At 38.8% G+C, this 24005-nt stretch overlaps 2 protein-coding genes and 1 non-coding gene across 4 annotated transcripts in view; 2 read left to right on the plus strand and 1 right to left on the minus strand.

The window, feature by feature from the left end:
* Nucleotides 1-24005, plus strand: part of LOC127449037 (uncharacterized) — a 254002-nt gene that overhangs the window by 135600 nt on the left and 94397 nt on the right. The gene's annotated exons all lie outside the window — the stretch shown is intronic.
* On the minus strand, nucleotides 1887-1959 carry trnar-ccg (transfer RNA arginine (anticodon CCG)). Its single transcript has one exon. It is a non-coding gene; the product is annotated as a tRNA-Arg (tRNA).
* LOC127449016 (importin subunit alpha-1-like) lies at nucleotides 2897-23686 on the plus strand. 2 transcript variants are annotated; one of them, XM_051712086.1, is made up of 11 exons: nucleotides 2897-2985; nucleotides 3272-3346; nucleotides 3430-3570; nucleotides 5776-5864; nucleotides 15931-16199; nucleotides 16359-16453; nucleotides 16614-16877; nucleotides 21926-22159; nucleotides 22259-22441; nucleotides 22592-22741; nucleotides 23288-23686. In XM_051712086.1, exons 2-11 carry the CDS (start codon nucleotides 3278-3280, stop codon nucleotides 23372-23374), a joined length of 1581 nt encoding a protein of 526 aa, XP_051568046.1. In that variant the 5' UTR covers nucleotides 2897-2985; nucleotides 3272-3277; the 3' UTR covers nucleotides 23375-23686. The 2 variants fall into 2 exon arrangements, with proteins under 2 accessions (XP_051568046.1, XP_051568047.1); XM_051712087.1 differs by lacking the exons at nucleotides 2897-2985; nucleotides 3272-3346; nucleotides 5776-5864 and having other exon boundaries at nucleotides 3432-3570; nucleotides 23288-23685.

A 24005-nucleotide genomic window follows, 5' to 3' on the forward strand; every position in this document is an offset into this window, starting at 1 on the left:
TTTATTTTTTTAAATTTATTCTCTCTCTGTGTGTGTACTTATGTAAGACCACTGGGATGTTCATTTGGGGTCAGGTGGGGTTCTTGATTGGGGAGGGGTAGTAGTGGGAGTTAAATGTTGATTCATTGTAGATATGTTTTGTTTCTCTTTGTCTTTGAAGAATCAATAAAAAATGTTAATCACAACAACAAAAAAAGCATCAGAATTGTTAATGCAAATGGATGGAACTCATGTTAGTGATGATGTGCAGAATGCCACTTGTGGTGGAGTTTCAGAAACTCCTGATGTGATTACTCCATCAGAGTGTGCTAGTTATGATCAACATAGTTCAGAACCTGAGCACACTCCTGAACCTGTGGAGAGAATGGAGAGCTTACCTATATTTAAGACAGATGAATCCTCCAGTTGTGTATGAGAATCTGATAACAGACCTGTTCCTGTCATTTGCACGCAGCCAACATGCACTCAAACAGACCAAATCACCACACGTTTAGGGAGATCAGTCAGGCCCCCTAACAGGCTTATTTGTGAAATTGACAATAAGAAAGTTGTGGGAAGTGATTTGTCCAATGATGAACAAGATATTTTCCAGGGAAAACAATTTTCGTTATTGGCTTGATAAGGAAAATTTTTGCTTAATACATTTGAGTCTGAATGATGATTTACATTTAAGGCAAATATGATGTTAGGAAACTGACCTTGAAGTGAGTTTTTTCTTCTTTTTTCTAAAAAGGAGTCTGAAGAGTTTCTTATACTATGAGCACACTAAACTTGAAGAGCAGAGAAACAATTGTAGTCACTAGAAGTGTGTAGGCTGCACCTCCTATAGTCTGTGTTAAGTGCGGGACCCGGTACCATTCCATTCTTATGCACTTCTTTGGAAGAGATTAATTTTCTGACATACTGTACTGTAAAGCTCTTGCACTCACACCCTGATTCTTTTTCAAACTTGTCTATCTATTCTGTTTGTTACATATGCAAGTTCCAGCCCAATTTAGCAGAATTTAAGGGGGGCACATGTAACAGTGTTAAAAATTACTGTTAAATTCATGGTAATATTGGGAGATCTCACCATTGGTTGTTGCGCCAGAATATTTGCATGTATTTGCATAGTTTACATAGCGGGGTGGTGTTACGTGATCCACAGTAGAGCCTCATATCTCTCGCTGTTGATGACCAAGCAACATTGGGCCACTGTATTTTACCAGCCTTTGGTTGTTTGTCCAAGGTCCAATAAAAGAGAAGGCCTTGAGTGACCGTCCACCTGCTCTCAGAGTGATTTCTTCGACACAGGCCCAGTCACATATATGTTAAATACATATTAAAAAAAATATGAACACAAAAATATTTTCTTGGGAGACCAGCAGTAGCCAATAGACAAAGCCTCCTCCACTGTCTGTTTCTCATACCAGAGCTGGTGATTAACTTAACTGGGGAAACTGAGAAACGATCTCAATACAGAGTCCGACTGTTTTTTAACTGACTTGAGAACCCACAAAAAACATAGCGCCTGGCGGTCTTTGCTTACAGTAAGGCTACAGCCGTTGTACAAGTCCAGTGCAGATGAATTTCCCTCTGTCTCTTTAGCAGGAAGAGAGAGACTACATATTTTAAATGCATATATCCACTGAAAGCAAATTTTGTTAACGTTTAGAGTTAAATGATCAAACAGATGACCTTAAAGCTAAGAGACATGGGCTAAAAGTAACAAGACTTTAATTTTGATTTAATGGGGTCTTTATGAGTCTGTTTCATTTGCTGTGTTAATTGTCTTGAGAACATTGACAATAGTTTGGAGAAAGGTATAAAATAAATTGAGAAAATTATAATCGCAAATCCTCTCATAATTTTTGCTCCCTCCCTAAACAAAAATGGCACAAATTTAACGACCCAGATGGGACTCGAACCCACAATCCCCAGCTCCGGAGGCTGATGCCTTATCCATTAGGCCACTGGGTCACCTCAGCACCCGAGAGAGAAATTAGATTTTTTGAGTGCTGTACATGCGCTCTTAGTGGATTTTCTGTACAAAGCTTGAAGTTGACGACCATTCACAGATAACTACAACAGCTACATTATTGGGACGGTAGTGTATTTTTCTGTGAAAGTTTAAGCTGCATATGGGGTGGTATCACATCTCGCGAGAACTTTCGGTTTCCATAGAAACCACGTCTTATGTGTTTTTTCGTATCAAATCGTATTATCAAATCGTATTAACGACGCCGTTCAGAAAGGGACGATGGTTGGGCAAGTCGAGGGCTGTGACTCGTTTGGAAGGATGCATTCTCCGGAGGTCGCATTTGTCGGCCGCATATGTCATCGAGGCCGTCTCGTTTCAGAAAAGCGAGTAGGACAGTTCGAATGCATCCTTCAAATGCGACCTTGTTTCACGGGAATTCGGAGGATGCATGAGGTGTATCCTTCGTGGGCACTCACAACCCACAATTCTTTGCTTCAACGTAAATGTCTAAAAAAAATGACGCCAATTTGCCCGTAAATATGATGTTCAGACGCAAGTAATGTTAATTCCCAAGTTGAAGTACCTCAGTAGATGGGTGCAGAGTGTATAATTATAATAATATATAATTAAAATAAAGTATTAGACTAAAACTACACCTGTAAAATCTATTTTCTTTTCTCTTTACATCTTTATAACTCTCCTAAAATGTATCTCATATATTCCCTTCCAAAGGGACTTTGTTCCCTTCTCACTCAAAGCGCTCCCGCTTGTTAAAGAGTGGCGTGCTGTCATAGCAACCATGTTACGTTCCGTTTCTGTTTGTCCTACGAAGGCCATCTCGTTTAAACGAGAACTGTTTAAAGGAGGACGCTCGGTATACTGCAGCCTTCAAGGACGCGTCCTACCTAGCACGCAGCCTTCCAAACGAGACACAGCCAAGAAACAATGTCCAATCACTGTTGTTCTTGCATCGTTGTAGTATCGCCCATCAATACGTCACCGCTGGTATTAAGAACGAGGAACTGGTAAGCGCGTTGAGCGTTTTTCTAAAATCGTTGTTAACTTTTCAATTTCAAAAAACACTTTTAAACGATTCGGTTGCTAGTATTAGTAAATGCCTCTCATCGCAGCTATTTTAACAGTTTGTATCTTTGCAAGATGAAAGACTTTCTTAATCGAGTCTATTATTGTGTAAATTACACCACATGGTTGGAAAGCGGTTCAGATGTAGCCGGAAATCTCAATGGTCTTTATCTGATACGTTGTGTGTGTTCAAATTTATGATCAACTCCTTTCATTTACTTCCAACAGAGCAAAATGACTTCTACCGGGAGTGACAGTGTTGCCCGCCTTAATCAGTTTAAAAATAAAGGAAAAGATGCTAATGTAAGTCCTTCATCAATTCAGCAGGCTATGTATGGTTTACAGATTCGTTAGTATTTGTGACAGGGTTTCATTTTCAATTGTAGGAATTAAGACGAAGGAGAATTGAAGTCAATGTGGAGCTCCGAAAGGCAAAGAAAGATGATCAGATGCTGAAAAGGAGAAATGTCAACTGTGTTTCAGATGATGCTGTTTCTTCAACAAAAGAACAGACCCAGAATGCACAGGTAGAGCTGACATGGCTTTAATTACCGCATGAGAGTGGGTGTTGTAGCCTGGTAATACAGAAAGTTGTAGGTTCAAACCCCTGGGTGGGTTGAATTACGACTGTTATTAATTAAAGGTAAGGGGACCAGATTTCTGAAACGAAAAACGGGGACATTTCTAGTTCAGTGGTAAATATGTCATTGAAATTTCACGTTTCTTATCTATGAATTAAAAAAGGGGGACAATTCGGATATGTATTTTGACCGTGGTGAATGTAGTAATGTGAACTATGGTATATCATACTATGTTGAATATGTCTCAATGAAATTCAGATACAGACGTAAAATTTATCATTTTTAATTGTTTTCTGTTACATATGGGTTCATTCTTTTATACACTGTATACAGTAGATGACATTGTGGCATAAAAGTGAACTAAACAAACATATATAAACAAATGATTGAATATTGGAACTATTGCAGCTGACTCCACAGCACAGGGTCACCTGCCCTTGGTCACACTCTTTACATCACTCTTCTCACTCTCTTCTAAAATTCCTTCTCCTCTTTTCCTTCACCTTTACCTGGCACTTTCCTAAAAGTAAGACGGTAGGCTGCTAACTTGCTTGCTGGCAAACTGGCAGAGGAATTTCAAAAGGAATTAGCTCATTTTATCATTTCCCTGAAAAAATTCCAACTGAAATTATATGAAACACTTACACTATGTATTATATCAGGGCCTGAAATTCATTTCTGAAGGGCTGATTGCCCCTCTTAGGTGCCTCATATTATTGGGGATTGTTTTCCACTTTGAAGTCATATCAAAAAGATATTCAATATTTTTTTTTCTAAATTATATTATGTGGCTCCTTATATCGTGGCAGTTTCAAGGTTAAATGTCCCCAGTGTAGTGCTAAAAGCGAGTTAAATGTTCTCCCACACAGATTTGTTTAAGGTTTTTGCTCTATTGAGTTTTAAAACAACAAAAACCTACCTCCCTACCCTAAACCACTAGCACCTCTAGTGTTCATTTCACCAGGAAACTGCCTGATGCCTACAACAAGCCACATAAAAATTATTTTGCAAAAACGTAAGTATTATTATTACACTATTTCACCTAACTGTTTCTATCAGTTATCTCATATTGTATATCCTTTGGACCTGTTTTTCTTAATTATACCTTTTATTTTTATCAATTCTTATGCATTATGATGCTTCTTTTCAGTCACTTCTTTCCCAGTAAAGTGCAAAGTAATCTATGTTGTTATGTGCTGACTTACAATTGTTGTTGTATGTTATTATACATTTCATTTATTTTTCCCATGCTATTAATGTCGTATTACTTATTACTAATATATGTATTAATTTTATAAAATACATAACAATATAATTTCTTTATAACATAGCTATTATGTGCCTCACCTCGAAACTGAAAACAATGATGATGATTCTTTTCAATTGCGCTTGCTCCCTGGTCCAGTTCTTAATAGCAAAACTGGTGCGAACAAGTAATCGGTAAAGGAAGACGAATGACTTAAAGCTGCTATAGCGAGCAGCCCCCTCTGTTGGTCAAAATAAACAGTACACGATTAACCGTGTGGCTGGTAGGCTTCAATAGCGGCTTTCTTGCCATGTATTTTCACTTTGCGGACTGTTTTGAACGTGCAGTAAAAACGGGGACATTTCCGGGGACAGCTCCAGTTGAAAACGGGGACGTCTGGTCACCCTAATTAAAGGTGCACTCAGTAATTTATTTCCTCATTTAAAAAGTTTTACCTCTAAAGAAGTGAATAGTAATTTTGAAACATGTTTAAAATTATGACAAGAGTTCAGTCATATCAGTAACCCATTAAAAGCTCTTTTATTCTATATGAAGCAGGGGCACCTCATGGGGACAACCATGTTAGAATCACATGACCAGCTTAATACTACTCGCCTCATCTCAGTAACTGCCCTGTTGGACACTTTCACTCATGGATTAAATTAATCCTGGCTTACTGTGCATAGTGAATTTCTACAATGGCATTGGTAACTGAAAACATCCAGGCCTCTACATGTCAGTGTAAGCCATATTTTGACAAACATTTTTACTGAGTGTTTAAGACACTTAAACTCAGGTTACTCCAGGGGGTCTGTCTGTGTAATACGTGTACTGTATGTCACTCTATATTAAAGCCATCTAAATGTCAAGTTTTAAATTAAACAAAATCCTTTACTTTACCTCAGTCATCACAGCACTGGAGCGTCGAGGAGATTTTCTGGGGCATAAACAGCCAAGCCCTCGATCATCAGTTACAAGCCACACAAGCGGCAAGGTAGGGGACATTTCAAAACAGAATGCACCATTTGGATATTGCCGTCACAGAGGATACACTTGATTTCGAAGTTCGAACATTCTTAAAATGTCCAGCGTTTGTATATAGTCATACATAACACAGTACCTTCATCCTTCATGAAGTTCAAGTTCATCCATTATGGATGTCTTTGGTCTTGAAGTATATGTTACATCTTGATGACAAATATGACACCCATTTGTAATGGAGCGCAACTGTCTGGTTCTGAAAGTAAAAATCCCGTTGTTATGTTGTTTTTTCTATAGGAGAATTGATTATTAATTTAAACTTATAAACCTATAAAGTCTGACCTGCCATGAGCTCTGAGGTTGTTAATTGATGGTATGCTTCCGTTTTAGCCACCAGTCCATGTTATTTCAATGTATTTTTTTCAAAATTGAAGGTAATAGCAGAATTCTTGGTAAAGAACTACACTATTAAAAAAAAAAAAAAAAAAAAAAAACAAATCCACCAATCAGAGAATCATAATCAACAAAAATCGTCAAAAGAGCCCAACACCGCCCATCCACTCTCATGACACACTGCAAATGATGCAGTCAAGTTGGTTTCCCTACACTCTGCTACTTGTATGTGTTTATATCTATATATTTTGCAATAAATGTTAAATATATTGATTCTAAACTTATCAATAACATTAAATCTGTAGTTTTGTATTTTTTCATTGTTGTCAATGTGGTTATGTCATTTGCAGTACTTCATGGTATTGTTAATTTTTTTCAAAAGACGTTCACCCAAAAAAGTTAATTATCTCATTTACTCGCCGTCATGCCATCATAGACGTGTATGACTTTCTTCTACAGTACACAAATTAAGATTTGTAGAAGAATATCACAGCTCTGTAGGTCCAGACAATTAGGGCTGGGCGATATTTAGAATATTAACGATATTATCACGAAAATTTTGTTGACGATGTAAAATTGACCAATATCGTGAATATCACGATGATTATAACGTACTTTTATTTGGCCATTATTTTTCAAAAAGAGCGCATCAGTACACTAATTTCACGATCCTTCAGGGCTGCACAATTAAACAAAATAACATTAAAATGGCGAGATGGTCATATGTGATTATTAATCCACAAAAGGCTGCAGTTTAAAGACAGATAAACATGGTCTGTGTGCAATTCAGAACAAACTGGTGACGCGCTGACCTGTGTGCAAGCGCACGGCAGTGCTCTCAGATTCACGTGCATTGTGAAATCAAAGTAATGCAAGTTCAAGCATTTGTGCAATTTCAAACATTAGTAACACTCCAAGTTTTTATACAAATTTACCAACGCGGCACAGAATAACAGAGGAGGAGGAATTTACAGTGTTTCAGGAAGCTGAAGTAAACAGGACAGAAATATATTGCTTTTGTATAACGCAAATCTAATCAAAGAAATAGAATCACTGCGATCTATTAGTTCAGGGTGCGTAGATTCATAAACCTTAAACAGTCTCAAAAACAAAATGATCCTCACTCCTTTTTCTCAATTTCTTTACATTTTATTTTATATCTCACTGAACAGGAGAACACAGACGTTTTGGCCTCACATCCTTCCTCAATAATCAGAATAATAATGATAATTCAGCATTAAATTATAATAATCAACCTGACGTGCCCCACAGTAATAATTTAGGATTATGCAATGGTCAACTGGGTTTAAAAAATAAGTCACATGCACAACTTGTTCATTCACAAAATGTATTAGTAAAAAAATATGAAGGTAAATAATGCTTTTTATTAAGCTACTATGAATCATTGTATATGAAATATAAATATAAAAGTGAATATCAATGAAAATAATTGAATTTCATTCTCCCTTTTGTTTATTTATTTTTGAATAGATTTTCATTTATTGTCTTAACACTTTTCAGCCATTTCAGAGCAAATACATAATTATCGAGATATAAATCGAAAATCGTCAGTAGGCTGAAAAATATCGAGATATAATTTTTTAAGACATATCGCCCAGCCCTACATGCAAGTGAATGATGACCAGAACTTTGAAATTTAAAAAATCACAAAGACAGCATAAAAGTAATACATATGACTCCAGTGATTAAATCCATGTCTTCTTTAGCAATATGATAGATGTGGGTGAGAAACAGATCCTTTTTTTTACTATAAATCTCCACCTTTGACCAGTAGGCGGTGATTTGCATGAAGAATGCAAATTGGCAAAAACAAAAGAAGAAGAATGTGGAGATTTTAGTAAAAATGGACATAAATATTGATCTGTTTCTCACCCACACCTATCTTATCACTTCTGAAGACATGGATTTATACATTGGAGTCTTTTGGATTACTTTTATGCAGATTTTTGGAGATTCAAATCTCTGGCCACCATTCACTTGCATTGTATGGACCTACAGAGCTGAGATATCCTTCTACAAATCTTCATTTGTTTTTTTATTTTAACATTTTTATTGATTTCATTCATTTTCTGTCATATGCAGCCGAATTGCCAAGCCGTCTATACGACAACTCTTCAAAAGACGCTACCTTGCCCAATTCGGTGCACCATTCATAAAAAGTGGGAGCGATCGTAGATTTCCATCCCCTCAAAATTATCTGTCTCCCGATCATCACACTGATGAGGACCCAGCTCTTTGCATACCCATCGGCTATATCAATAACCGCCCCATCACCCAACACGCAAAATCTGGGACAGAACAGAACCTGAGTGCCCAGGGCCTCACAAACAAAATTCTGGACTCTCAACCAAAACTCCTGAATCCTCAAACAGTACCAGAAGGCATGTATTAAATCGTCATCCTCCAGCTGGCATTGCCAACAGGTGGGTGTGTCTTTTAAACCCAGCCTATACAATCTAGAGGGGGTCCAGTATAATCGATGCAAAATCTTAAATTGCATCAGACGCACCCTTGAATCTCTAGATGTAGACTTGATGTTTCTGAGGATCCTAGTCCACACTCCCTCCTCCAGTACTAAGTTGAAATCTTTCTCCCATAATCTCTTGAGAGAAGTTGAAGTTCCGTCCCCCAGACTCTGAATTAACAGTGAGTAATACACTGATGCCTCATGACCTTTCCCAAAAGCATTAATCACCTCTCCCAGAGTATCTGCCACTTTAGGTGGTTGTATGCTACTCCCAAAAATAGTACAGAGCAGGTGACACAGCTGTAAATACTTATAGAACTAAGATCTGGGAATCCAAAAATGTTGGACCAAGTTTTCAAACTATCTCAACACTCCACTTTCATATAGGTCACCGAGTATAGCAACCCCCCTCACAATCCACTCTGGCCAGCAGAAAGGAGACTTGCCAATACACAATCTTGGGTTCTGCCATATGCTCTAGGCAACATTTAAATAAGTGTCCAATTTAAACAATCTGGACACTTTAGTCCATACCGAGTGTAAATGCAAAATAACGGGGTGTAACTTTTCCAATTAGTTTGATAGAGATGCTTTGTATTGGCGAAATAGGGGCAAGAACTGCCTGTTCAATAACAAACCAGGGAGGGACTCTCTCAGGTGGAAGTGACCAATGAGCCAAATGTCTGAGACTGAATGCATAGTAATAAAACAAAATCTTGGGTAGGCCTAGCCCACCTTTGTCTATCGGCCTATGTAACTTATTAAAATCCAATCTGGGACGTTTACCATTCCAAATGAAGGACTTCGCTATGCTATCAAATTGCTTGAAATAAGAGAGAGGGACATCTACAGGGAGAGATGGTAGCAGGTAGTTAAATTTTGGAATACAATTCATTTTAATAACATTAACCTTCCCAATCATCGATAAATGTAATGAAGCCCACCTGCCCACATCGCTCGAAAACCTTTTTATTAAAGGGTCAAAATTAACACTAACTAAATCAGACAAATTTGCTGGGAATAAAATCCCCAAATACTTAATGCCCTGTTTGGGCCACTGGAAGGCGCCCGGCTGGAAAGCCGTTACTGGACAGTACGCTGTCATTGCCAAAGCTTCGGATTTAGACCAATTGACTTTGTATCCTGAGAACTTGGAAAAGGAATTAATAATTCTGTGGAGGCAAGGCATAGATCTAGTAGGTTCAGAGACAAATAATAAAATATAATCTGCGTAAAGCAGAAGCTTATGCGCCACACCTCCTGCCACCACCCCTGGAAAACCATCCTCCTTTCTTATCGCAGCTGCTAATGGTTCCAGGGCAAGACAGAACAATAATGGGGAAAGAGGGCAACCCTGCCGAGTGCCCCTATCCAGAGTAAAATAATCTGAAATTAATCCATTTTTTTTTTGTACCACTGCTACAGTGTGTCTATAAAGTAACTTAATCCAACCAATAAATGTACTCCCGAACCCATACATTTCCAAAATCTTAAAAAGATAATCCCATTCTACCATATCAAACGCCTTTTCGGTGTCAAGTGAGATGGCAACGACCGGAGACTGATCATTCGCTACTGACCACATGATATTGATGAGACGCCTGATGTTATCAGAAGAGCTGCGGCCCCGAATAAACCCCACCTGATCTATATGTATAAGAGATGTCATAACCTTAATTAATCGGTTAGCCAAAATTTTTGACAACATTTTTACATCTAGTTGGATCAGGGAGATTGGACGGTAACTTTTACACTCGCTTGGATTTTTTGTCCTTTTTAAGAATCAGACTGATCCGGGCTTGTGTCATGGTTGGAGGAAGCTTTCCATTCTGTAATGATTCAGTATAAACTTCTAACAAATGTGGAGCCAGCTCTGTAGCATAGGATCTAAAAAGTTCTGCGGCAAAACCATCTGGCCCCGGAGCCTTGCCAGTAGGTAGGGACTTAATTACCTCGTCAAGCTCCTCCAAGGTTATCTCAGAATCAAGTGAGTTTTTTTGCTCAGTCTTCAGTTTAGGAAGATCTAATGGTTCCACAAAGTTTCTAATATCTTCATCAGTAGATGAAGACGTGGAACTATAAAGATCAAGATAGAATTCTTTAAAGGTATTATTAATATCAATGGCTGAGGTAAAAATTTCACCACCAGCAGATTTCACTGAGGGAATGATAGAAAGAGACTCTCTCTGCTTTATATATCTAGCCAAAAGCTTGCCTGCTTTGTCTTGCCCTGAATAACCAAAACTCCACTTTCTGCGACAAAATAGTATTATATCTATATTTCAATCGGGTCAATTCTCTGAGGCCATCAGATGACATACGGCGCTTCAGCTCTGCCTCTGCACTTTTAATATTTCCTTCCAACTCCACGAGTTCTCGTGCTTTGGATTTTTTGATGAATGAGGCATAATGTATGATCCGACCCCTAAGAACCGCCTTAAGTGCCTCCCAAGCCACGCCCAGAGAGGATATCGAGGACCAGTTGGTCTCCATATAAATATTGATTTCAGTCTTTAACATTTGTTGGAAATCAGGATTTTGCAAAAGGGATACATTAAGGCGCCAGCTATATGATTTTTTTCTCTATACAGGTGCATCTCAATAAATTAGAATGTCGTGGAAAAGTTCATTTATTTCAGTAATTCAACTCAAATTGTGAAACTCGTGTATTAAATAAATTCAATGCACACAGACTGAAGTAGTTTAAGTCTTTGGTTCTTTTAATTGTGATGATTTTGGCTCACATTTAACAAAAACCCACCAATTCACTATCTCAAAAAATTAGAATATGGTGACATGCCAATCAGCTAATCAACTCAAAACACCTGCAAAGGTTTCCTGAGCCTTCAAAATGGTCTCTCAGTTTGGTTCACTAGGCTACACAATCATGGGGAAGACTGCTGATCTGACAGTTGTCCAGAAGACAATCATTGACACCCTTCACAAGGAGGGTAAGCCACAAACATTCATTGCCAAAGAAGCTGGCTGTTCACAGAGTGCTGTATCCAAGCATGTTAACAGAAAGTTGAGTGGAAGGAAAAAGTGTAGAAGAAAAAGATGCACAACTAACCGAGAGAACCGCAGCCTTATGAGGATTGTCAAGCAAAATCGATTCAAGAATTTGGGTGAACTTCACAAGGAATGGACTGAGGCTGGGGTCAAGGCATCAAGAGCCACCACACACAGACGTGTCAAGGAATTTGTCTACAGTTGTCGTATTCCTCTTGTTAAGCCACTCCTGAACCACAGACAACGTCAGAGGCGTCTTACCTGGGCTAAGGAGAAGAAGAACTGGACTGTTGCCCAGTGGTCCAAAGTCCTCTTTTCAGATGAGAGCAAGTTTTGTATTTCATTTGGAAACCAAGGTCCTAGAGTCTGGAGGAAGGGTGGAGAAGCTCATAGCCCAAGTTGCTTGAAGTCCAGTGTTAAGTTTCCACAGTCTGTGATGATTTGGGGTGCAATGTCATCTGCTGGTGTTGGTCCATTGTGTTTTTTGAAAACCAAAGTCACTGCACCCGTTTACCAAGACATTTTGGAGCACTTCATGCTTCCTTCTGCTGACCAGCTTTTTAAAGATGCTGATTTAATTTTCCAGCAGGATTTGGCACCTGCCCACACTGCCAAAAGCACCAAAAGTTGGTTAAATGACCATGGTGTTGGTGTGCTTGACTGGCCAGCAAACTCACCAGACCTGAACCCCATAGAGAATCTATGGGGTATTGTCAAGAGGAAAATGAGAAACAAGAGACCAAAAAATGCAGATGAGCTGAAGGCCACTGTCAAAGAAACCTGGGCTTCCATACCACCTCAGCAGTGCCACAAACTGATCACCTCCATGCCACGCCGAATTGAGGCAGTAATTAAAGCAAAAGGAGCCCCTACCAAGTATTGAGTACATATACAGTAAATGAACATACTTTCCAGAAGGCCAACAATTCACTAAAAATGTTTTTTTTTATTGGTCTTATGATGTATTCTAATTTTTTGAGATAGTGAATTGGTGGGTTTTTGTTAAATGTGAGCCAAAATCATCACAATTAAAAGAACCAAAGACTTAAACTACTTCAGTCTGTTTGCATTGAATTTATTTAATACACGAGTTTCACAATTTGAGTTGAATTACTGAAATAAATGAACTTTTCCACAACATTCTAATTTATTGAGATGCACCTGTATGTGGCAACACCTCTAAACTCACCAGGTGTGATCTGAGACTAAAATGTTTCCAATTGAGCAATCAACAACAGATGACATGAGGGATTTGTATATATATATATATATATATATATAAAAAACTATTCTAGAATAAATCTTATGGACTGATGAAAAAAATGTATAGTCTCTACCAGATGGGTTCAAAAGTCTCAAAATATCTGTAAGACCAAGATTTTTACACATCCTGTGAAGTGTCAATGTTGCTCTAGGGGGCTTACACACTTTTGCTTCACTATGATCAAGGACTGAGTCCATCAAAAGATTGAAGTCTACTCCCAAAATTATATCATGAGGGGTGCCAGTGGCTTGCAACATCCCTTCAAGATCTATAAAAAAGCCCTGATCATCAGCGTTATGTGCGTAAATATTAGCCAAAATCAACCTTTGCCCCTGAATTTCTGATAAAACAATAATAACTCTTCCTAATTTATCATTAATCTGTTTGAGACATTTGAATTGTAAATGTTTATTTACCAATATAATGACTCACTTGCTCTTACTTGAGCCAACACTAAAGAAAACATGTCCACCCCATATCTTCCCAAATTTTTCAGCTTCCTGCGGGGAAAGATGCGTTTCTTGAAGGAACACTATATCATATTTCTTACGTTTAAGAAAAGAAATAACCTTCCTTCTTTTTATGGGGTGCTCCAACCCATTCACGTTCCATGTGGAGAGAGATAGTACACTCATATTAACATTTGACATTTTGATATAATAGAAAAAATAAATTGTGTGCCAAAGACAAAAATATGAAGACCACATTTCAACATTAATGCAACAATAAAACTCCGAACTTACCCCCGAACAAAACAAACAGAAAAAAGATAAACGTGCGCATTAACCCCGCGCACGACAGCGCCAACCGGCATCAGTCCCTTTAAACTCAAAGAATCCATGTACGCCTACGAGAGCCCCACGACAACTTTGCCATCGGATTGCTCAATTTTGCCTCACAAATTTGTAAGGCAAAATTACATAACATCAAATATTTTGTAAAACAAACCCCAGCCAATAGGCAGAATAAACACAAAGAAAGTGTAGACTCATTCACAGAACTGTCTCGAAGGTGTGTTCCTTCACAAAACAAATTCCAGCCGATATAAAGCTGTTCAGTTTCCTCGGTCAGACAAATGAATCTTCAGTGAGCCAGCTGATGAGTGCAGCAGATGACATAATCATCCAATGTCCCACGAAAATACTCCACAAATCATACTCCAGCCAACAGGAGGCATAAGCACAAGGAACTGACAGATTCATCCATAACTGTCCCGAAGTAATGTTATTTAACAAAACAAGCTCCAACCGCTAGGCGGAACCAGCACAAAAGGAAACTAAACATGCATCCCGTTTCCTCGGATAGTCGAGTCAAATCACTCGGAGGCCGCATAAAAGTATATCCCATGATTTACACAGTCTGCCAACTTTATAAAAGACATCCTTTGTGTGGGCATGTAGATATTTTGCGGTCATCTGTAGTGTCTATTCTCAATCTGACCGGGAACTTCATTGTAAAAGTGATCTTCCGTCAATGCAAAAGTTTCTTTAAGAAAAGTGTTAATCCACAAAACAAAACAAACTCCAACCACTTGGTGGAGCCAATGCAAAAAGAAAAAAAATGGTGCCCAGCTTCCTCCGAAAGCCAGAGCATGTACAGTGAGTCAATCCACTCACAAGAAAAACACCCAAAGGTTACTCACCCATTGTTTCAATAAAAGACATTGCCTGATTGGAACATGTAAATACTTTGCTGCCGTCCTTGGTGTTTATTCTCAGTCTGGCTGGAAACATCAGAGCAAAAGTGATCTTCCGCTGATGTAAGAGTTTCTTGCATTCCTTAAACCGATCGCGTTTCTCTCTTGTCGAGTTCGCAAAGTCCGGGAACAAGAAAATATTGTAATTCTTCCAAGAAAGCTTTCCTTTGCTCCTCGCCTGGCGCAACACAAGATCTTTATCGGATGATTTAAAAAACGTGGCCAGAATCGATCGGGGCCTGTCTCCCTCAGCAGATCTGCGAGCCGGGACTCTGTGAGCACGCTCGATTTCCAGCTTGTAGCCTGTTATATCGAGCAGACTCAGGAAAAGCTCCTCTAGGAATTTCACCATATCTCTGCCCTCCTCATGCTCAGGAATTCCAACAATTCGAATGTTATTCCTGCGGCTTCTATTCTCCAGATCTTCAAGCTTTTCAAGAACACGTTCCAAATCAACTTTGGTCACGGGCGGATTAGTGGCTAATTCCCTCTCTGATGCCTCGAAATAATAGATTAATAGCTCAGAGAATTTTTTTTCGATCGACGTATTACAGCGAGATCCTCCAAGTCCGCAAGTACCTTCGTCAACATCACCGACATTTTGGACAGTTGACGCTGGATTCCTTCTCCCACCGCGCCATCCAAATCGAGTCCCCGGTCCACAGGCCTGTCTGGGCTTTCATCTTGAACCCGTATGTGTCTTTTAATGTCTCCAGAGCCTGAGGATTTTGACTTCTTTGCCATGTTTACCTCAAACAGTAAAAGTGTAACTGGGTGTATTGAATTTCACCGGATTATATCATGAAAATAATTTAAAAAAATTAGCAAAGTGCGCAGAGCTGTCTCTCACACGTCTGCCCTTCACATGACATCACGTGGCTCCACAAATCTTCATTTGTGTTGTGCAGAAAAAAGAAAGTCATGCAAATCTGGTATGGCATGAGGGTGAGTAAATGATGAGAGAATTTTCATTTTTGGGTGAACTATCCCTTTAAGGACACAGTCTTGTATCTTCATATTTTTTGGCCCATTTATAAATACTTTTTTGCCTCAGATTAAAGTTTGCAGTTATGTAATTCACCTCAGAGTTTCTTGGATTGGTTCATGGCGTAGAACTCTTTTTTGAAGTACTTTATGAAATGCTAATGGAAAAATAAAATAAAAAAATAACCTCCAGAACCAAGACACAAGAAAAAGTGGACACTGTTGCACTCTATTGATGTCCACAGGAAACTACTCTCAAGAGAAAAGAATCCCCCAATCGACCAGATTGTGGATGCTGGCCTCGTTGCTAAATTTGTGAGTTTTCTGGAATTGGTTGAGTGTCCTCCAATCCAATTTGAGGCAGCCTGGGCCCTTACCAATATTGCCTCTGGGACCTCTGAGCAGACCAAGGCTGTGGTGGAGGGGGGTGCAATCCCTGCCTTCATCACTCTGATTTCCTCTCCTCATCCTCACATCAGTGAGCAAGTCGTCTGGGCGCTGGGTAACATTGCAGGTGCGGAATTGTTTTGTGTTCTAATTTGCTGTAGTTTGTTTAGTAGAAATTTATTAGGGAAGAAAATGTTTAGTGAATGTGAGCTTGTGCAATTTTCAGTGACCTGATAGTTCAGGCTTTAAGGCCAGACTCCCATGCAGTTCTGATGTACTTTTTAAGGTGATGGAGCAGCATACAGAGACAAAGTGATCATGCATGGGGCCGTTGATCAACTGGTATCTCTTCTTGGCATCTCTGACCTGTCTAACTACACAGTGAGTTCTTTCAACTTTTTTTTTCTTTTCAAGTTCTTTCAACTAAAATTTCATCTTGACTATACTTGCTTCTAATTTTAGGAGCCCTGTAGTCACTCAGCAGATTTATAAGATTTGTCTCTTCACAGTTAATTATACTCCATCCATTGCTCCTCTTTAGCCCAGCTACCTAAGGAATGTCACCTGGACTCTCTCAAACCTGTGTAGAAATAAAGACCCAGCTCCACCTATGGCTGCAGTTGAGAAGTTGCTGCCTGCACTGCTCCGTCTTCTTCAGCATGATGACAGAGAGGTTCTGGCTGACACTTGCTGGGCTGTTTCTTACCTAACTGATGGGCCCAATGAGCGCATTGAGCTGGTGGTACAAGCTGGTCTTGTGACTCGTTTGGCGCAGCTCCTTGGATGTGGGGATATCGCTATTGTGGTGCGCTTACTGACATCTCAATCCATGTTGAACCTGACACTCTGATTTTCACAGTTAGGTTTTCAAGGTTTGAGATATGTTTGAATTTTGAATATCTTCCTTGAAAATGCTTGATTTTTCCTTAGGTTGACTGTTATCAAATATCCAAAAAATATTTTGAATTTGAAATAGATATTATACAGCCATTACATTTGTGGTGTCTTGTAAGCGTATGTGCGCCGCTCAGCATCTTGCTTTGATGTAGCGTGCACTCAGAACGCGGCGCAATTCATACATGAAAGTACACGTCCTTCAGGTCTATTGACGGCAACCAGTCCTGTGGACGGATGTGCGGGAAGACCTGTTTCTGAAATAACATTTTGAATGGGCGATTTGCGAGCGCACGATTCAAGCGTCTCAGATCTAGAATTGGCCGGAGCCCGCCGACTTTCTTTGGAATGAGAAAATAACGGCTGTAAACCCTGCTGTGGCTTCGCAGTCTGGGACAGTCTCTGTTGCATTCTTTGTGAGGAGATTGTGAATTTCTGCACATAATACCGGCATGTCCTGTAGTGGGACCACAGATGGCAGATCACCGTTGAAGCGAGGTGGTCGGCGTACAACCTGAATCGTATAGCCGTGTTCTATTGTTTTTTAGCACCCAATTTGACACACCCTTGAGGGCTCGCCCCGCGTCCGTGCAGCGAGACAGTGGGCTTACTGTTTCGCTCACTACAGGAGACAGAGCGCCGCTTGCCATAGGGAAGCGGTTGATCATTGTGTGTGGGGTGTGACATTTGTGTATCATCCCGGCAAACTCCGGCGGGGAAAGAGCAACATGTAAAAGTGCGTGTGTCTCACGCATTCAAGCACCTTCTCTTTTATGTGAGAACACTGTTTATGTGAAGACAATACACAGAAACACATTTGTCAGGGTTCCCACTCTTTTCAAAGCACAATTTTCTATGACATTTCCAGGACATTTTATACGTCCAACAAGTGTAATATTTAAGCAAAAACACATGCGTCCATTTAAATCAAGCTTCTTATTTTTTTTGCCATTTCTGTTTTTTTTATTTTTTTTTTATGGTAGTTTCTCACCTCCAGATAAGCAGTATGCTACATGTCCCAGTGTGATAGATAATCCCCGTAAAGCTGTGATTTAATTAAATAACTACATAGTCTGTATGTGCTGTGCACTTCAGGGTGCTCACTGTCATCTCACACCCACAAGAGCGTGCGTGATGATCATGCCGAGGTGTTTTCATTGTATGAGCAGTTGGCTCTACACATTCATGTTGAAGCACGCATCACTTGCAGATTATTTATTCAATTAACAGGGATGCAAACTCATGAGGGTCAAAAAAGTGAGACAATCACTGATTCACAAACATATTTTCTGGGGTTCTTTTTTTTAAAGAATAAGCTAAAAGCACCAACTTAAGCTATTTTAATTATTCAAGTATAGAAAATTATCTGCACAATTGTGCAGAATTAGTGGGAAAAATAAAGGGTATTTTGGTGTGGCTTGCTTCTGTTTCACAAATTGCAGACATATAAATTGTAGGACACACTAAAATAATCAGGAGATTATAGAAAAGACACAAAAGCAAGTCAAAATTATTCAAATCAAACCTATAGTACACTACAATTTATATGTCTGCATGCAAGTAAACTCAATAAAATAACTTAATAAATGAAAAAATTAATAAACTACCAGACCTTTTGCCATTCTGTGTATACAGTATAGACACAACATTAACCAATCACAACCAAGTGTGCTGATAAAGATGGTGCACGTGACTGCCTGCTGTTGTCCTTGAAGCAGCAATTAGCTCACCTTATTAAAGAAAAAATCTGGCGTAGAATCCCATAGATAACTTTATTTTCTGCGCAAAGGCTCTGCTGTTTCTCGTAGAAGAGAGGCCAATGTGAATGTCAAACGCGACTGCCCCGCTTACGGTGTGTGTGTACACAGCATTACACAAGTGCCGCTTCTCACTGTGCACGTGCTGCTGTAGCTGTAACCGATTAAGCAATCTGCCTCGGTTGGACTGCGATTGCCAATCACACCATTGGCCGCAGCTGTAATCAATCATAAGGGTGTAAGCGCCCTTAACCGTTGACTTTGTTTACAGTGCACAGCCTGTGGCAGTGACAAAATGATACAAATTTGTGTATTTGACTCCCGATAATTATCATGTTTTTGTATATGTAACGAAAACCATGCTAGCAACACCGTCAAACCATTTTATTATTCTAAAAATTTTTCCAGGACAAATAATTATTTTCCAGGGCATTTAGGTATTTTTCACATTTTCCATGACTATTCCATGACTGGAAAACTGCATTGCAAAATTCAAGGTTTTCCAGGATGCATGGGAAACCTGATTTGTGCACCATCCAGGCAACTTACAGTGGGGAATAAGCAGCATGTGAATGTGTGCTTCTCGAACAGGTCAGGGTCCACGCATAAATATTAAATAAATAAATAAATATTTTAAAACTGTCCAAATTTATGAAGAGATATTGAATGTCTCATAATTTAATTTACTTACTACCTTGTCATTTCCGAGTATCCAGAGACCCCAGTTATTGAACTACAGTAATTACATTTGCCAAAAACAACACCCCAACACCCCACCAAAAAAAAACAAAACAAAAAACAAAACAAAACACGCAAAGACCTAAACAAACGAGTTCTCTTTTTACTTTCTGCAATCAAAGCAATTGCCATTTTTTTTTCTCTTCCAAATAAATGTTTTCAATATTTATTGTGCACACCTCCCACTTTCTTGCATGGCAAGCTCGTAAATTCGCCCCTCCATTATGCTCACTGCAACACTTGTCATGTGCAGGGCAAAGCGCTGCTTGATGCTGGCGCTGAACGTAGCGGTGACACCTTGACTCAACTCACGCTTTACAATGACAAAAAGACATTATTGAAACTCGAAATTATTATTATTAGGCTGTTGTTGTCTTTTCTGATAAAAGTCATGCCCAGCAGTTTAAATACTGTAGGAAAATGATAGAGTAGATCTGCTTTGTTCTTAATAATGCTTAAACATTCTACTGAAGTCAGTTGATTTTACATGAAAATTTTAATAAAGGAGAAGGGAAGGATGTTATTGACACTCATTATTAGACTATTATTGTTGTCTTTTTGGATGAAAAGTCATGCTCGGCAGTTCAAAAACTGAACGGAAATTATAGATCTGCTTTGTTCTTATATTGCTTAAATACTATAAAGTCTCTCTTGGCAGATTTCGGTCCTGAACATCTCAAAATGATTCAACGACACTCATTGCACACAAGACGTTCATTTATCGCCACCTAGTGGCATCTCCAGAAGTGGTCACTAAACTAATCAATTAATGAAATTGAACAAATTTGTGAAACAGAAGCAAGCCACACCAAAATACCCTTTATTTTTGCAGCTAATTCTACACAATTGTGCAGACAATTTTCTATACTTGAATCATTAAAATAGATTAAGTTGGTGCTTTTAGCTTATTCTTCAAAAAAATAACCCCAGAAAACATGTCTGCAGATCAGTGATTTTCTGAACTTTATCGATCCTTATGAGTTTGCATCCCTGTGAGTTATAAACTTTAGACAATGATGACAGTTGTACCACTGATTTTTTTAAATAAATTGATTCACACTGGGTTGGTAGCATGGTGATTCGGCCTTAATACCTCAGGATGTAAATTAATGTTTAATAATTCAATGATCGGAGTCAACTTGCACCATGGTTAACACATGTAGTATGCGGAAAACACAGAATCTAGTGATAAAATGGCATAAGCAATAAAATGCAGAATGTCATGGAATATGATATATTTGGATGAAAATGAATGTTTGAATGAACAATTAATCAAAGTTGTTCAATGACGAACGTCTGAAGCGAAGAACCCCTTCACCGAGAGCGTCTTCAACGGTGAGGTGGAGAAAACTTCACCGGAACACACAGGGGAGCAGTAAGCCTTCTCGCTGCAGGCGCTAGGAGCACAGGCGACGAGTTGTCCTGTTAGCATCTTGCAGAGAAGAGTCTTCCTCTGAATTGTGTATCTCGGGGACGAAGCAGTAAAAGGTTTTCTAGACGAAGTTGAATGTTCGTAGTCATGAAGGAAGAAATCTGAAGTAATGATGCTTGAGCGCCCACTTATATACGCCACATATAGATACGTGCCTAAAGGGCCGGGGCTCAAACATCATTGTCAGTCAGAAGATTGCTGTTATTGTACAAGGGTTTCATTTAGGCCGTCGACGAATGTACTTTCCCCATAACAATGTTGAGTGGACTGAATCGAAAGGGAACAATCCCATCACACTGAATTTATTTCTGCTGCAGATATGTTTGTTTAGAGATTACACATGCATCTCATATCTTGCCTCTGAATTGCTTGTATATTTCATAGCAGTCTACTTTTAGCCTTTATTCAAATGGCTCATGACAAAATATCAGTTGTAGAATTTTTGCTTTTATTTGAAGTGGGGGGAAAAAAGCCAAATCTATTTGATATTTCTTTTCATTTTCTACTTCCAGAATGAGTTACTAAAGAAACCAGGATTTGTTTTCCCCCACAGTAAACCACGTACTATAGCTAACTGGTGTTGCTGACTGTATCTATGTTAATGGAAGACTTTGGTTGTAATAAGGATTCCAGTCTTAGCTGTGGGTGTGAAGGAATTATTGAAACTCATTTTTATAGATTGGGTAATGTTTGAAATCACAGAGGATACATTTTTTGTCAAGTAACATTTAGGATTGGGTAATATACTGTATAAATCTTAGAAATTATTGAAAAAGATGATTTAGGTACCTTGAAAGTGCATGTAAATGCTTGAATTTCAAAAACCTGTACGAACCCTGTATATATATGTGTGTGTGTGTGTGTGTGTGTGTATATACCTCAGTCAGGTGGTTTTAATGTTTTGGCTGATCGGTGTATATATTATTAATATTAATGTGTTATTTAACAGTTAATATACTGTATTTTGTTAAGGATTGTTTAAAAGAGAGCTCACAGGCTGGTTTTCTTATCTCTAAACTCTTGTTTGTCCAGACCCCATCCTTGAGAGCAGTGGGTAATATAGTGACGGGTACAGATGAGCAGACCCAGAGTGTACTAAACGCAGGGGCTTTAGCTGCTTTCCCTGTGTTACTTCGTCATCAAAAGAACAATATTCAGAAAGAGGCTGTGTGGACACTGTCTAACATCTCAGCAGGGAAGGACTCGCAGATTCAGGAGGTCATCAACGCTGGCCTGGTGCCTCTGCTGGTGGAAGTTCTCAAGCTGGTTAGAAGGCTTATACTGTGCTTTCGTGTCTTTTCTATCCTCGGATGCCATGATTGTAATTGTTCTTTTTGCACTTTGTTTTCTGTTCTTCTATATCAGGGAGACTTTAAGACACAGAAGGAGGCAGTATGGGCCATCACAAACTACACCAGTGGTGGGACAGTGGAACAGATTGTGTATCTCATTCAGTGCAATGTCCTTGTGCCTTTACTCAACTTACTGTCAGTCAAAGACAGCAAGATGATCTTGGTTGTCCTGGATGGTATTTCCAATATTTTCATGGTACGCTCTCTTTGTGTACTCCAAGTCGAATGAAAGGTGTTTACAGCAGATAGCTGCACACAGAACACTCTATATAAAAATGTGTTTACATTTTTCAATAAGGTTACACCAATTAAAGCAGACTTAACTTGTCATTATGCTGATATGTAGGCTGCAGATAAGATGGGAGAGACAGAGACATTGTGTGTAAAGATAGAGGAGTCTGGTGGACTGGACAAGATTGAAGCTCTGCAGACACATGAGAATGAGATGGTGTACAAAGCTGCTCTCAACCTGATTGAAAAATACTTTGGGGGAGAGGTAAGTGTTTAGAGAAGCCATTGTAAGGCCTGTTTCACATATTTTGCATCTGTAGCCCAGCAGTGTAACTGCAACAGCAGGCATGTGTAGAGCGTTCACAAAGACGTTGTTTCTGCTGCGCACCATAGCAGTGGCTCTATACAGAAGATAAAGAGATTTCTGGATCACCTTTTTGAATATTTTCTTTTGATAATGGCCACAAATAAAATGGTTATCATTTGGGCCACTGAAAACTATTACAAATGTGATTGTCATGAATGATCATCATCTGGAGGGAGACCACATTTTCAATCAAATGGTAAATAATTTACGGGGAGTCCAGCTGAAACTACACTTGCAGTGCTACCTCTGCTAAACAGCATACATGACAAAAAAGGTCTAAATGGGAATCCTGACATCTGGTTTATATTTCCAGAGCTTCTTGTAGCTCTTGTCGTGTTTGATAAGATTAATTTGTGAGAGTTCCCCAAAAAATTATAACAATATAAAAGAATCATAAAAAGAATCTTTGTATATTTTAAGTGTACTCCTGCTGTTATTTTTCAGGAGGAAGATGAATCAGTTGCTCCAGGAACCACTTCAGAGGGTTACTCCTTTAAGTTAGCTAATAACAGAAGCACTTTCAACTTTTAAAACACTTCTGTTCATTTACTCCTTTTGAGTTTTTTTTTTTTTTTTTTTTGTCTTTATTTGTATGCATTTTTTTAAAGCCGATCTGTACATGAGGACATATGTCTTAAGTTTACTGTAAATAAATATTTTAATAGCATGTCCCTTGATGTCTTGTTGTGCATCATTTGGGAACTGTTGTTTGGGATGGAATTGTCTGCATAGATTGTATCAAATAGTCTTCAATGAAATATGTTTATGTGCCAATGACAAAAATGTGACCATTCAAAATGTGAAATTAATTGGTTTGTGACCGAAGCTAAATATAATGCTTGGTTTCAAGGCATCTACCATACTTTCTTCATTATTAACCATTCACAAAGTGTTTTCTGAACTCATTTTATACAAACCTTAGGTCAAAATGTACACTGCTTCAACATAACTCTTTTCAATTTATATGTATGATTTTGGATCGCTATTTAATTGTTATTTTTAATTAATTTTTGATTTGACAAAAAGTAAAATACAACAGCTAGCATGAAATAAAAAACTGCAGGAATGATGGAAGCCTCACCGTACAGGCTAATTTATACTTACTGGTTGAACAGGCTTCGCTTAGTTCACCTACAAATGATGACGAAATGCAATGACAGTT

Source organism: Myxocyprinus asiaticus, chromosome 12 (assembly GCF_019703515.2).
Source record: "Myxocyprinus asiaticus isolate MX2 ecotype Aquarium Trade chromosome 12, UBuf_Myxa_2, whole genome shotgun sequence".
Classification (NCBI taxonomy): Eukaryota; Metazoa; Chordata; class Actinopteri; order Cypriniformes; family Catostomidae; genus Myxocyprinus; species Myxocyprinus asiaticus.

What these genes read in the sequence shown, in the direction of transcription:
- LOC127449016 (XM_051712086.1), top strand. Translation starts at nt 3,278, where the DNA reads ATGACTTCTACCGGGAGTGACAGTGTTGCCCGCCTTAATCAGTTTAAA. An exon ending in CAAGCCACACAAGCGGCAAG is followed by an intron (nt 5,865 to 15,930) that starts GTAGGGGACATT and finishes TGATGTCCACAG; the next exon opens with GAAACTACTCTCAAGAGAAA. An exon ending in CTGACCTGTCTAACTACACA is followed by an intron (nt 16,454 to 16,613) that starts GTGAGTTCTTTC and finishes GCTCCTCTTTAG; the next exon opens with CCCAGCTACCTAAGGAATGT.